The sequence below is a fragment of the Stegastes partitus genome, unplaced genomic scaffold, assembly GCF_000690725.1.
Source record: "Stegastes partitus isolate 25-593 unplaced genomic scaffold, Stegastes_partitus-1.0.2 Scaffold10, whole genome shotgun sequence".
Lineage (NCBI taxonomy): Eukaryota > Metazoa > Chordata > Actinopteri > Pomacentridae > Stegastes > Stegastes partitus.
Genome location: NW_007577741.1, coordinates 800,844 through 815,042, shown reverse-complemented (window position 1 = coordinate 815,042; position 14,199 = coordinate 800,844). Strand labels below are relative to the sequence as shown.

Below are 14,199 nucleotides of genomic sequence, written 5' to 3'. Positions count from 1 at the left end.
TGTCAATTCTCGAGATAGAAAGAAAAAAAGAGATTTGTTTGGAGGCCTCCTCTTCTAAAGTTAAAAAATATTCTTGAAAATGTTCATTCTGTAATTTTACATCACAGCTTGTACACATTTTTTTTTCTTTTGTTGTTGTTTGAAGTCTCCGATGCTCTAAAACATGATACATACAGCTGATTTATTCATCTCTGTGCTTCAGAAACCTGAAATAAATCTATCCCAATATCTACAAAGAAGTGTTTTATCGGTGTATTATTCCGCCCACACCCCACTGATACTAATGAGGTGGACAAAATGATAGAAACACCTGTCAGCAGCACCAACAGCAGCCTCCACATTAATCTTAGCACTTCTCCTTATAGCTTTCACGAAGGGACAATTTACGGCGCGACTGTTGTACTAGACTGCGTTAGTTTTTGCTATAAACTGCCAAGCGAGCGCATGTGTTCAGCCCATAACACATGACATATTTCCTTATTTATTGTAATAACAGTGCTTTATGGTCCCGTTAACTATTTTGTCACCTTCGTCCGACATGTTAGCACAGTTTGTGGCCGAGGCGAGCTTTAAATTATCCTCCACACAATGAGGTTTAATGAGGTCGGAGGAAAAGACAAAGCATTGAGAAGGATGAAAAATGTCTGATTTGTTTGTACACACACAGCAGCAGCAGCAGCAGGGTGTTTGTGAGCCTCCGAACAATGAAGATATTAAGCCGGTGACAAGAAAACACAACTAGTTGAAACGTCTCTCTCCTTCATGGGGCGACACTCGCCTCAAAGTTGTGCTAATGAGGGTTGTTATTCTTAATTATGTTATCTGGCACCAATTACAGAGGAGTCTAGTACACAGCAATTTCATCTGTCGTGTCAGGCAATCAGCAGTCAAAGCTCGAGACACGTGTGACTAATTGCTCAAAAACTCATTTCAATGCCGGCAGTTAGAGCTCATTCCAAACATATTAGACGGTGAAAAAAAGGTAATCAAGACATGTGGCGGTTTGGTATGCAAAAGGAGAATGCTTCAAAACAAACACAACTGCATCATTAGGGACTCCAAAATGTGTCTGAAGATTACATTTAGGGACAGTACGGTCATAAAACAAGGTGATTAACGAGTGAAGCGCTGTACACGCGGAGTTCTGCTTCTGGCATGAAATAAATAAAGATCAAATTTTTAAAAAAAAACACATCCTGTCTTGGGTTTCATTTTGTGAGTGAGAGGTTGCGTTCATGGTCAGAGATGAACTCGTGTTCAACCCTTCTTCCCCTGTTCAGCGCCGCTTCTTGAACGTGTCTGTATACAGGAAGCGTATCTGCCCGCCCACCTGCACACTTTCAAGGGGTCGTTTGTGGTGCTTCCTTCTGTTGAGCAATAACGCCGTCTGTTGATTTACTGCCGTTCCTCCGTAATCACTTAATGGCAGTCAGCCGTTCTACTCGGTTTTTATCTTTCTAAGGTCAAACTGTCTGAGTAAAGTTTGTGCTTCTCGTCAACGTGAAGCATTAATGATATTCTATCTGTTGCATCAGTGCGTCTGATGCACAGTGACTTGGACTTGGCAGTGACTTGTCGTAGACTCACTACTGAGGCAATGCTTATTGCTCAAGCCTGTATTTTTTCATGCACGTAAGAAAAGTGGTTGCAAATCTGCAGCCAAATCTCCACTATTAAAACATCTTGAAAGGATAAGTCATTTCTACTTCATTTTATCAGCATTGCATGAAGTCATCAGATCTATTAGTTGAGTAAAAAGCACCAATCCAGCGTTAGGATAACACCACGAGTAAAAGCTGTGTTTTTAAAATCCTGCAAAAGCATTACCAGCTAAATTCACTCAAAGCATCACAAGCAAACGAACCTATTTTGCAGAAAAACTCCCCCAGTGACTAACAATACGCAGCATTATTAACACTGAAGGTGGTTTTTAACAACTCTGTATGTGGTTGTTGCTTAACCTCGTAGGCCCGTAGCAATGGCTTGACTAAATAACTATTTAGTCAGTAAAAACCTGCAGGGTGAAAATGAGCAACTTTGGGCTTTACAGATAGGAAACACATGGGAGAATTTTGAAATACGACCAGCCTCTGTGTCTCCATCAGCAGGCCGGAGCGAGATCTGAAAAACACTCTGGCAATAATGGCCACTTTTTACTCCTGCCTGATCAAAACTAAATCAGAGAGTAAATAATAATGAATCAGTGAACACTTATGTTAGTGTAAAAATCCTCAGCTGCAGTTTCACTAAATTTGACGGAACAGAAATGAAGCATAACTAATGCTACGTCCATTTTAGTGGCTGCAGTAGGGGGCGGCCTCCCCACTCAATGTGCTACACTTTTCAAAAAATGCTCCCAGCTGGAAATACTTAGGGAAAAGTACAAGTACCTCGAAATTGTCCCTAAGTGCAGTACTTGAGTAAACGCACTCTACCTTCCAGGGTCCATACAGCCATCCATTATCTGGAGCCCAGCTGACAGTCGGTGGAGGTGGGCGACACCGTGGGCAGGTCACCAGTCCACCGCAGGGCCACACAGAGAGAGACACACAACCAGTTTAAAATCCACACACACGTCTTTGGACTGTGCGACGAGAAAACAGGGAGAACATTTCGTCATTTCTTAAGTGGCCTGTGTTCATCTGCAAATAAAATCTGACTGCCCCTGACTGCATTCGTGCTTTAATTCAAACATTTTCTGTCCTGTTTGTTTTCTGTTACGTCTGTGTTTCTGTCGAACAACTTTATTTGTTTTTCCCGAGGAAATTGTGTCTACTATATTGCAGCAATACGGGCACGTTGCCATGTTGTGTTTGCAAACGTTAGCCTGACGAGGAGGAAGAAGATCTCATCGTCTTGACACAGGGGGAAACTAGTATTTCGCTAAATATCTGAAAATGATCACGGCTGAGGTCACAGCAACCAGAGCAGATGTCAAGATTGTCTTCAGCCCCGAAGTGAAGAAAAGGGTTGAAATGAAAGGCGTCAGCAAGAGGACAGGAAGATTGGTCAAAGAGAGAGGATGACAGCTGCACAGAATACCCATTGTGTGCCTCTGCAGTTACAACACAGTGTAATCTTGCCTCTTATCGCTAATGTAAAATGTGCTTTCATTTTCCTATTCATATTTCAATTATAGTCCAAGCTATTCGATCAGATTTGATCCCCCCTCTTGTTGTTGTTTACATTTTTAAGTCTGGCATTTATTACAAGAGAGCCCAGATGTAAATTAAAGTGGCTCTGAGGGGGGCTGGATGGGGTTAGCTGGATGATGACTCCAGTCTACACAGGATTAGAAGGACTACAGAGGCCTCCTCGCTATAATTGTCTAGATTCCCTTAAACTGTGATATAATTTCACTACTATTTCACTATATTTGCTGAAATATTTTGAAAAAAAATCGATTTCTCAAAATTAAAGCTGAGTATCATTTAGAAATATATTAATGGAGTTTTCTGAATCTACTTACAGACTTTGTTGACTCATTCCGGCGGTGATGTTGCGCCCTTTTGAAGAGCAAAATAAAGAAAAAAACACGCTTCTTTGGAGGTCAAACATCTGGTCAACGAATATTTGATGACATTTCTCTGTTTTTTAAAAAGCTGAACTTTACGATTAAAGCGTTGTATTTAGTGTATTTTGGCAGAATGTCCACTACAGTGCAGTAGGTGGCGGTGTTTAGATTCAACGCCGCTGTGCGGACACATATTACACGCAGCGAAGAAGAAAGGCGGCTTCTACTTCCGCTGTGTTGCTCATGCTAATAAGCTAATAAGCTAACAAGCTAGGCCTCCTGCAGAGACGGGCGGCGTGACACTTGCTGCTAACATTTTTTTGTGTGTGTGGAGCTGCTGCTAAAATAGAGGTGAGCCATATTACCTGAACACATCGCTTGTTTTCTCGGGTTAAAAAAAAAAAAAAAAAAACGTTTGGCGGGTGTACATGCTAGACTTGCTGTCTCTTTCATTCTGCGCTTCCTCACAGCGTTGATGCTCGCATGGCTCGCTGAGGGGAGGTTGGGCTGTGTTTGGTGGACAAGTTAGATGAAAAGCTAATTACTTTATGTCATGCTGACAGCGATACTCATATCAGGCAAACCATCTAAAAGTGTGGCGTAACAGGTTCGCCGTTAACATACATGCTAACTAAACCCAACTACTTTTCATTGAATTAGCCTTCATGTGTGCATCCAAGTGGATGAATAAAGCCAGCGTGCAGTTCAGCATTATGAGACACAGACAGCTGAAACAGTGAAGTTTCACTCAACATTCCTGCATTAAATTCTGGTAAAGATTCAAATACTTTTCAGTGAATATTCAAACAGTTCTCGCCCTCACCCAGGAACAACTGTAAAGCCTGATATCAGTGTCCAGAAAAACTGTTTGTTGTCATGTCTTTACTGGTGACGCCTTGTGATATCAGTATGTGAGAGGGTCAGTGATGTGATCAACTATCTGCCTAAACAGACAGTGACCCCCAAGGAAATCCATAAAGACATGATCAACATGACTCCTCTTGTTATTCAGATGTAATGAAAAGCAGGTGACTTCAAGAGGGATCATCAGAGATACGCTCACAATCAGCAACCACAGACAATCAAGCGGAGGCCATATTATCACATGGTCATGAATGATGGGGCTGCGACTGTCCAACGCGTAGAGGAACCGGTGGACATTAGTGTTGGCTCAGTTCACGCTGTTAGACTGACTTCCTGGTGGATGAACAAACGGCAGGTGCCTGATCAAAAGTTAAAGAGAACGGAAATTTTGAGGAAACTTCTGGCTCATTTTAGAGTCGATTCAGTCAAATTCCTTAGGAGTCTAGTGATCAAGGATGCAAACATTGGAAATGCAGCAGTCAGCAAGATGATAGGTGCCTCTGTGTTTAGGGACAGTGAGGGTTTGATCATGATTGACGTCTTGCAAAAGGGTCAAACCATTACTGGGGACCACTAATGCAACATCTTAGAGAAGCAGTCAAAGAAAAAAGGAGAAGAAAGCTTTGAGCTGTCCACGCAGCTCAGGTGGCCGAAGCATGTCTCCTCCATCACATGGAAGACCATTCTCAGTGCAGGTTTCCAGTCTCCACATCACAGTTTCCTATTGAACCAAACCACAAGTATAAGCACGGCATGTAAATGGTCTTCTTTTCTGACTTGGAGAAGAAGTTCAAAATCTCATTTCTATTGTTGTTGTCAGAGTTTAAATTTAGCCAAATTGTGCATCAAAGGTTTTTGAGACAACTTATTGATCCAGAGAGGTGTGGCTTTAAAGGACAATGATCAGATAGCGTGACCAGACACTCCAAAGGCCACCTTAAAATGCAGCTTTATTCAAATGACTTGATGCCACAGATGACGAGAGCAAAACGATGCTGGGTGCTGGCATGTTGGGTAAGGTCGTAGCGAGCTCCTGCTTGTCCACAACTGCACCATTTTTTCCTTAAATAGTTTCAATCAGTAAAGTTCAACAATATGCTGCATGACCTTCCAGACGACGAGATTCTGTCCCACAGTGTTCGCCGAGCGCTTCAGGAAGAGTGGGACGACATTCTTCTATGTCGAGTCCTATTATATAGTCCTATTTATTGTGGTCTTTGCATAGTTCTTTGTTCTGTCATAGTTTGAGAAGGTTTCATTGTGCTGAAGAGTCAAGGCTAAATCTAGAAAAAAACATTGATTACAATCGACCTGTTTACACACATACGACAGTAAATGGGACAATGCATTTATTGTACTCGGAGCCCAAGTTTGTGATTCTAACAATTTCTTACTGTCTTTCTTTTTTCTTTCAGGCGAATCTGAGTCTAGTAACGACAAGATAGTTGGAATGGGAGGTATGAAAACTTCACAAATTATTGCTGAAACTTTTCTTTCCCAAAGCAGTGTTGTTTCCTGGGTGAAAGTGATTATTCAAGAGGATAACCTGCTTTAGTATGAAATGTCACCTTTGCTCTTTATCCTTAAAGCAGCAATTATTTTCATCACTGAGCTGTTTTTTTTTTTCTCTCTCTTTATGAATTGTTTAGTCTGGAAAACTTAAAGGACAACACAGTCTCACAGGATGACATTTTTAAAAGCTTTGTTTTGTCCAATTATCAAACCAAAGATAATCGACGTACTGTAATGTTAAGGCAAGGAAACGCAGCAGATGTGATCGTCGAAATAGTTTTTTTTTCGCATGCTGAGGCTTTATCACCACCATCTGAGACACTAAAACAGCACAACCGCTGTGTCATGTCAGATGGACTTCCTCTATCACATCACATTATTACTGTGTGGCTTCATCACTGCTGCCATCTGTAAGATACTGTAAAGCACTACCAGCTCGCATTGTAAAGTTAACTGTGTTTACCTTATCCTAAATCGAGATGGCCAATCTACTTTTCTCTACATTATTGGTGACCTAAAGCTACAGAGCATTCATCCACTCCTCTGCCCTCCTCTCCTGTGATGCTGGAATTAATTAGCACGTTTTTTGTCCAATCACTGGCTAAAAAAATCTCCAAATGAAGAACCAATTTTCAGTGTTATCAGAGAGAGAAATGCAATAAGGGAGGACGTTCTTTTAAACCGCTCACCGCCAAAAATGTTCAAAGACTGTTTTTGTTTAACTTACAAGTCTTTGATGGATGAAGCGGTAAATCCCAGGAGCTTCATTAATTTCATTTGTGATTCTTGAAGACCTTTTTACCTCGTCTTCATTTCAAATCGTGAGCTGTAACCGTCCGTGCCGCTGCTTGTCTCTCTTCCTTCAAGACCCCACTTTTCATCGAGACTGTCCCCTCGACTGCAAGGTTTACGTCGGGAATCTAGGAAACAACGGAAACAAGACGGAGTTAGAAAGAGCGTTTGGATACTACGGCCCTTTAAGAAGTGTTTGGGTTGCCAGGAATCCTCCAGGTTTCGCTTTCGTAGAGTTTGAAGATCCCAGAGATGCGTCCGATGCTGTGAGAGAACTGGACGGCAGGTAACGCCTCCTTTACTTAGCTGTGATCATCTATTTGGATTTGTTTTTTTGTTGCTTTCCATTGATTTGATGGCCTCTGTTTAGAACCATGTGTGGCTGTCGAGTGCGTGTCGAGTTATCCACCGGGGAGAAGCGCTCCAGGAGCCGCGGGCCGCCTCCGTCCTGGAGCAGACGCCCTCGCGACGACTTTAGACGACGTAGTCCTCCGGTCAGACGCAGGTATGTGCTTCCTACTAGACCATTCATTTTACTGTTAATAATATGTTTGCAGTGTTTATTAAAAACACAAATGACTAGGCAGATATTTGTAATCCACACACTATAAGCAATGTGTTTTTTTGACTCCTCAGTTTGGCAAAACTGTTTCAGATCTACTAAGTTGGGAGAAATTTGTTGTCTCTTCTAATCTCACAGCGATTTAAGCTTTGCCAAAGTAAACCAAAGCCAAGTAGGTTGTCAAGTTGCTGAACACTATGGCCTAAATTTCATTGTCAGGTCTTGTAGTGCTCGAGATCACATTAGTAAAATAAAATTACCGTAAATTCTGGACTATGAGCCGCTACTTTTTTCACATGCTTTGAACACTGAAGCTTAAACAATGATGCAGCTAATTTATGGATTTTTACGAATTTGCCTCGAGACCAAAGTGACACTGAGAGCGAAAGAGAGAGACTGAGAAAGTGTGTGACGAAGTAATTCTAAGGCTGAAGAAGACGACTTTAGTGGTTTTAGTGCGTAGGAGGAAGATGAAGATCGTGATCAATGACTTTTCCTGGTAGGCTGCTGTGGTTTTTATTTTCTTAACCAGCCGTGTTACAGGAAATGTTTGGAAAAAAAGCATTTACATATTTGTGTATGTCACCGGTTTAATTAAAAGTTTAATAAAATCTTTCTGTGTAAATATCTCATGTTCCAGCGTGGACACCTGCAGCTTATAGACAAGTGCAGCCGATATATGTACAAAACCTGTTTTCTTTTTAAAGCTAGCAGGTGCAGCTAATATTCAGGTGCGCTCATAGTCTGGAATTTATGGTAATATTATCACTCTATTAGCATGCATATAACTTGAGTTTATCAGTAGATTATCTGGCTGCTTGATGAACTGGTGTCACTTCCTGTCCTTCATTTGAAAAAGAAATCTGCGGCTGTATTCACAAAGCATCTAGAGAGGAGGCAAGGCCGCCGTTTCATTCATGAACTCGGCTATTGCCGTCTACGGTGATTTATTATCAGGTCTGACATGAACTAACAGTTAGTTTCTCATGCCCGAAACAAAATGCAATATTTATAATATGTGTGCAAGCGATATGAATTCCGTTGACCTGCATACATTAGTAGGGCAGTTCTACATATAGCAGCAGTGTTAGCGTGGTGACCCTGAAACCTGCTTTAATTATTTAAAATAGTAGGTGTTGCTGTCAGAGTCGAAAGAGTGCATTTTAGTCGTATGAATAATTCTGACGGGTTGGAAGTCTATCTCGGAGTTTTATTCTCTTTTTATAGATGTTTCTCCCAACGAGGCCAGTTAGCAGTTAGCTGTGTTTAGCCTCAGGATGTTTTGTGAATACGGCCGCTGATCCCATATTGACTGGAGTGATGCCAGTACATTATTTTATCATGTCCAGGGTCATTTTTATCATTATTAATTTTTTCAAAGTGACAGCTTAAGTCAGCACTTGACTGTTTCTGAACTTTTTGTAAAGGTATGTCTGTAAAAACCAGAGTGTTACTGCTCTACAGGGACGTCTTTAGCACTTCATCATCCATCCAACATTTTTACACGTACTTTTAGAATTACTTTCTGCAGGTGTACATTTTGTTTTCTTTCTGAGTTCAGTTGCCATCTATTAATAAAACTGAACCCCGTTGCAGAGTCACCACCACGCTTCTCACCATCTGAGTCAGTCAACTAGTCCTTCTTTCAGCATCATGTGACTGCTGACCAGCGAGCCCCAATCAGCTTGGCTGGTGTTGTCACATGACCCAAGGCGCATCGCCAGTCGTCAGGTTCCACCAACCTTTTGGTTCCTGAGCATGCAGTTCCCAGCATCCTCCTCCTCTTCCGCCAACCTTTATCCAATCGACAGCGGCCCACTTCACATTATCAACCAATCAGCGTCGTTACTTGCTCTATTCTCCGCACATCTACTGTATCAACGGGAACAGCCCTTGGCTTACATCCCTACCCATCCCCACACCCCCCAAAAAGGCGGGAAAAAATCTACAACCACCCCCTCCAACCAGCCACCAGGCAACTTCATATCGCCAACATTTGCATCATGTGGCTCTCTGCAATTCGACCTCCCTCACCATCAGTCTGGCTTCCTAGCGTCATTTCTATCTTGTCCAAATCCCCCAAAATAGTAAGTTGCTTTTATCCTGCTCTTTGTAGTTTTTAATGCATAATCTAGCTTTCAAAGCTGCTTGACAGTTTTGCCTCTGCAGTTGTGTAATTTAGAGCAACTTCAGTGCTGAGCTGCAAAGATATTAAAGGTCAGCAAAGTAGACCGGCAGTCGTTAATGTTCATTTGCAAAAACTTAAATAGATTTATCCAATTTTCAGTTTGATTGTCTGCTGAGTGCATCTTCACGGCTCGACATTAAGCCATCCACCAAATGTTTTGACTGACAGAGTTTCAGTCCCACTTGGATCCCACATATTTACACACCGGGCACCCCAAAAGACTGACGAGCTCTGTGGTGCCAGGTCCAGCTAAGCAACCGTCCCTCCCAGAGTGATAAAGATCCAAAAACCATTAACAAATCAATACAGTAGAGAAACAGCACAGTAAGAAACAGTGGTTGTCCTTTGATAGCCTACGTGACGTGCATATAAGTCTTTACAGCCGTCACGAGTAGGTTGCTGCTCCAGGATACGTCCCACATCCAGGTTTCCTTCAACTATATGTGAAAACAATACGGCTTTCCTGTTAGAACCACTGTAGGAACCTGTTTACTTTGTTACAACATTGTGCACAAGCCGTGTACCTCCCATGTTGTTTAGAACCACTTTAAAAACAGCACAGATGGTCTAACAATATGCTTTTCCCACTTGTCTTAATGTCGAGCCCTGATTTTGTTCTATGTTGTGAACTCTGGATCCATGACTGGTGCTTATTGCACAAAGTCTCCTTTTAATGAATTGATGCAGTTCATGGATGCAGACGGTCCTTCTAGTAACAGACAAGGAAGTACGTGTAACCACGTCTCTTAAGGATTAAAAATAGGTTTCATGAGTGATTGGAAGTGTTGAATCCTCTGTGCTAATTTATTGGTTTCATTTCTTCAACTTCATCTACATTATAGATCCCCGAGGAGGAGGAGCCTGAGCCGCAGTCGCAGCCGGTAAGCTCGGTACCGACTCTAAACCTCGAGCATTTTATTTACTCCTGTCACATTTGTACGTACGTTGAGCTCACTGCAGTCTACAGTCCCTCACCTCTGTGGAAACAGCACGGCAGTGGCTTAGAGAGTACTCAGAAACCGCCACTGTAGTGCAAAATAACAACGTTATGATGCCATAAATAATAAAATAAAATAAAAACAGAAACAACAAAAGTTAGATATTGTTGATTATTCATTTTTACAAAACTTGAGAAATGTAAAAATCAGGTATCAACATGTACAATATATATTTATAAGTACCTGAGGTGTTACCATGCTGGAAGAAATGGGGACTTTACATAGTCTAGATATTTAACTATTTATATTTTATTGTGTTTCCAGACTTCCCTTCTATCTGTCTGCAGTTCAAATAATCTCTGAATTTTTGTCATGTGACTGATGGTCACAGCCGAGTCTCTCATGACTTGTCGGCTGCGCTAAAGAGTTCAGAATTTTTAGGGTTTTTTTTTACCAAATAGAGAGCCAAGCTAGCTGTTTGCTTGATTTCAGATTCATGCAAAGCTAGGCTTACGTTTTCTGGTGTCATATTTTACTAACATATATGACAATGATTCCAATCTTCTCATTTAATTGTCACTGACAAAGTGATCAAAGCTTTCTTTTATCAATTTGTTTGTCGTTTTTTACAGTGTGCTTACAGAGGTTAAATAAGATGTGTAAAGTTCTTTTGATTAAATATCCCTTTCTTTTTGGTTTTTAGCTTAGACATGGTTGTTTTTTCCCGACAAAACTGAAAAAAAAAATGCACAAATAGATCACGTTCCAATTTTTCTTCCTGTTTTTACAGTTTTTTTTCTTTTACCTCACCTGTGGGTTTTGGGGTTTCGACGGCTGAGCTACACATTTGTCCGTCACTGAACGATAAAACTGTTTTTTTTCTAATTCCTTCATCAGGTCTCTTTCAAGAGATAGACGTAGATATCGATCTCTCTCCAGAGACAAGAACCGCAAGCGTTCAAGATCCTTCTCACGATCAAGGAGGTAAATATAAATATCATGCTCTACTTTCAGACTTCATCTTACCACCAACATGTTTTAAATATTTATTCATTAACGGGTTGATTTCTTTTACAGTCGTTCCCGGTCTAACGAGAGGAAATGAAGATGTTGGATTGTTTGTCTGCAGGATCAAGCTATGGTTGTGAAAAGACAAATTTTTATAGTCATGTTTTTTTAGATTGTGTTTGCTGGCTGAAGGCAGCTGAAGGTCGCTCAAGTTACACATCGTAGTCTGTTACATGAACCAAGACTGAAGGGGTTTTCTCCTTGTTGCAAGTTTTCATGGCATCAAAGTGTTCATTTAAAATGAACTCTGTCTTGGCCTGCATGTTCTGAAACGGAGTCCTATATTGAGTTTTACATTAACATCTTGTTTTCTTTTTTTAACTGTTGAATTGAAGTTTATGCAAGGTTTTTCTTTGCTTTTTAAAAAAAATGTTTTGACGGATCACATCGGCAGAGGGAGTGTTCTTTATATCCTTGACGAAGCAGACGCTCGACAAACGTTGTAAATACTGGTGCTGTTATTTGTAGGCTATCCCTAAAACATTATCTGTTATTCTGTATTTTACCTACTGTGTGCCACTTTTTCAAAAGAAGGCATTTACTCTGTACTGCTTGATTCTCTGAGCGCTGACGATTTGTGCCGATGCAGTTTAACAACTTGTTCAATAAATGTTTTTCCAAGGTGACCTTCTTGTTGAACTCTTTGATTGGTTGCATATACCAGTACCTTTGTTATTATTATTATAACAGAAGACTTCACGATGATAATAAAAGTTGTTTTTGAAAATGGAAAATGAAGCTTTATTCAATACAGGAAGTGTTTTATGTTAAAGCTGATAAAGGCAGCAAGTGCAGCCCACACAGGAAGTGCTCAGACAAGCCTGCCGTGAGGGAACACACCCCCCTGTGTGAAACGCAACCGCTGTTGAGCAGAGGCTGATGACTTGGCATTACAGAGTAGCTCATGCTGTGAGACGATAGAGTTGCCAGATTTGGGTGGTAAGTACATGCAACTTTTCTGTAGAAGGTCTGAAATGACTTAACTGAGTTTGTGCTGCTGTTTAATTTTGCATATAAGTAATTGTAGTAGTTTAAAATTGACTGTAGTACAGTTTTAAAAAAATCTGTGTGCTGTTTTCTTTGTGCATGTGCTGGATTTAGGGTGTGTGGGAACAAAAGAAGTGGAGTTCTTGTTTATATACTGACTTGGTTTATGTGTGATTTGCTAACACGCTGCACGACTGAATGTTTCATGCTTTAGGGGAGAAGATTAGAAGCTATGTCTTCTAAAAGTACCAAGAAAAAACGCCTCAGTTCGCGTCGTGCGGCACCAAATGCGACTGTAACATCTGATGAGACGCACGTAACAGACGCTGTGGCACAACACCATGTGCTCGAAGAGGGTAGTGAATCAATAAATGTACTGTCTAATCCTGACGATTCAAAACCTGAAACCCAGCAACCTCCGTCGCCGGACGTCACGATGAATAGGAAAAAACTGGGGTCTAGTCGGAGAAATAAAGGAAGGCAGTTTGCGAAAGACTCCGAGCCATTTCTTGAACCTAGAGAGGAAGTTGAGGAAAAGACCCAGAGTAATAAAACCGTCGAAACAACACAAACATCACTGGCAGCACAACTTGACAGGCAGGAAGAATCAAGCCAAGGGAGTGTTCAAGATACCTCTGCAACAGCCAAGAGCTCTTGGTCTTCAGGCAATACACCTGACTTTGAGGTTAAAAGCCATAACATGTTAAACTTTGCAGAAGATGTCATGGAATTTGTAGTCCCTAATACTGGCAACCTGCAAGCAGACCAGGCTTGTGAAAATGAGACTAAGCTGGAAAGGACTGACAAACCTGACAGTGCAGAAATGAATCCAAATGCACATGTCGTGCCAGAGTTGGCTCATTTAAGTGCACCTTCAAGTCTTTCAGCAGATCAACAGCTGATCAACATTCAACCGTCAAATTCCAGCGAGATGCCAGAGGAGGAACCCTCCCATGTGTTTTCAGTAGCAGCAATGGGGAGCAATAAAAGCGATGACGCAGACCTGTTCAGGCAGGATGGAAGCTGGCAGGGCAACACCTTAGAGAGTGAGTCACAGGTAACATCAGTGGCTTTGGAGTCTATTACAGATAAAAGCAGCCCCGAGGAAAATACGGCAATTAAAGGCAGTGTCGAGCAAGCAGGATTTTTATTAGCAAAAGAGGAGCTGCCTACGAATAAACACCTGCAAGAGCTTTTCAGTTTATCTGCAGATTATCAGCTTTCAGAGGATGCTGTAAATAAGGGGCATGGAGAGGATTTTCCGCAAATTGATTACTCCCCTCAAAGTCTCACGGTTGATGCCACAGAAAATGCTGATGCCTCCTCTGGAAACCTGAAAGACCAAACTGAGATCGTGGACACACACCAATCCAAGCAGGAAGTTTCAAATCCTGATGACAAACAAGATGAGCATCCTACAACAGCAGACAACTTGGAGGCAGACTTCAAAGTGGTGTCTGATGAATCAGTGGGAGCGACACTGGAAGGAGTGGATGAATCTGACACAGGTGCTCATCGACCACAGGACGCTGTGCAGGAAGTGGAGGGAAAGACAACAGACATGCAAGCAATTGATAAAATATCTGCCAGTGCGATTGATGATGACAGTTTAGAAACCATTGAAATCACTCGTCCATTTGAAGTGATGATAGAAAGTACTGATGATTCTGCACCCAAGCAGGAAGCTTCAAATCCTGACAACAAACAGGATGAGCCTCCCACAAAACAAGACAATCTAGAGGCTTTAGAGCAGAGTAGTGAGGACAATCCTTCA

General features: G+C 41.5%; 1 protein-coding gene across 1 annotated transcript; it reads left to right on the top strand.

Moving 5' to 3' along the window:
• The first annotated feature begins 3,780 nt into the window (after positions 1-3,780).
• Positions 3,781-12,064, top strand: srsf3a (serine and arginine rich splicing factor 3a). Its single transcript, XM_008285680.1, has 7 exons — positions 3,781-3,865; positions 5,794-5,835; positions 6,758-6,968; positions 7,053-7,187; positions 10,275-10,313; positions 11,268-11,354; positions 11,448-12,064. Exons 2-7 carry the CDS (start codon positions 5,829-5,831, stop codon positions 11,473-11,475), a joined length of 507 nt encoding a protein of 168 aa, XP_008283902.1. The 5' UTR covers positions 3,781-3,865; positions 5,794-5,828; the 3' UTR covers positions 11,476-12,064.
• The last annotated feature ends 2,135 nt before the right edge of the window (positions 12,065-14,199 follow it).

Bases quoted from the DNA above. Each gene is read 5' to 3' on its own strand.
- srsf3a (XM_008285680.1), top strand. The intron at 6,969-7,052 runs GTAACGCCTCCT...GCCTCTGTTTAG, and splicing joins GTGAGAGAACTGGACGGCAG to AACCATGTGTGGCTGTCGAG. The intron at 11,355-11,447 runs GTAAATATAAAT...TTTCTTTTACAG, and splicing joins TCCTTCTCACGATCAAGGAG to TCGTTCCCGGTCTAACGAGA.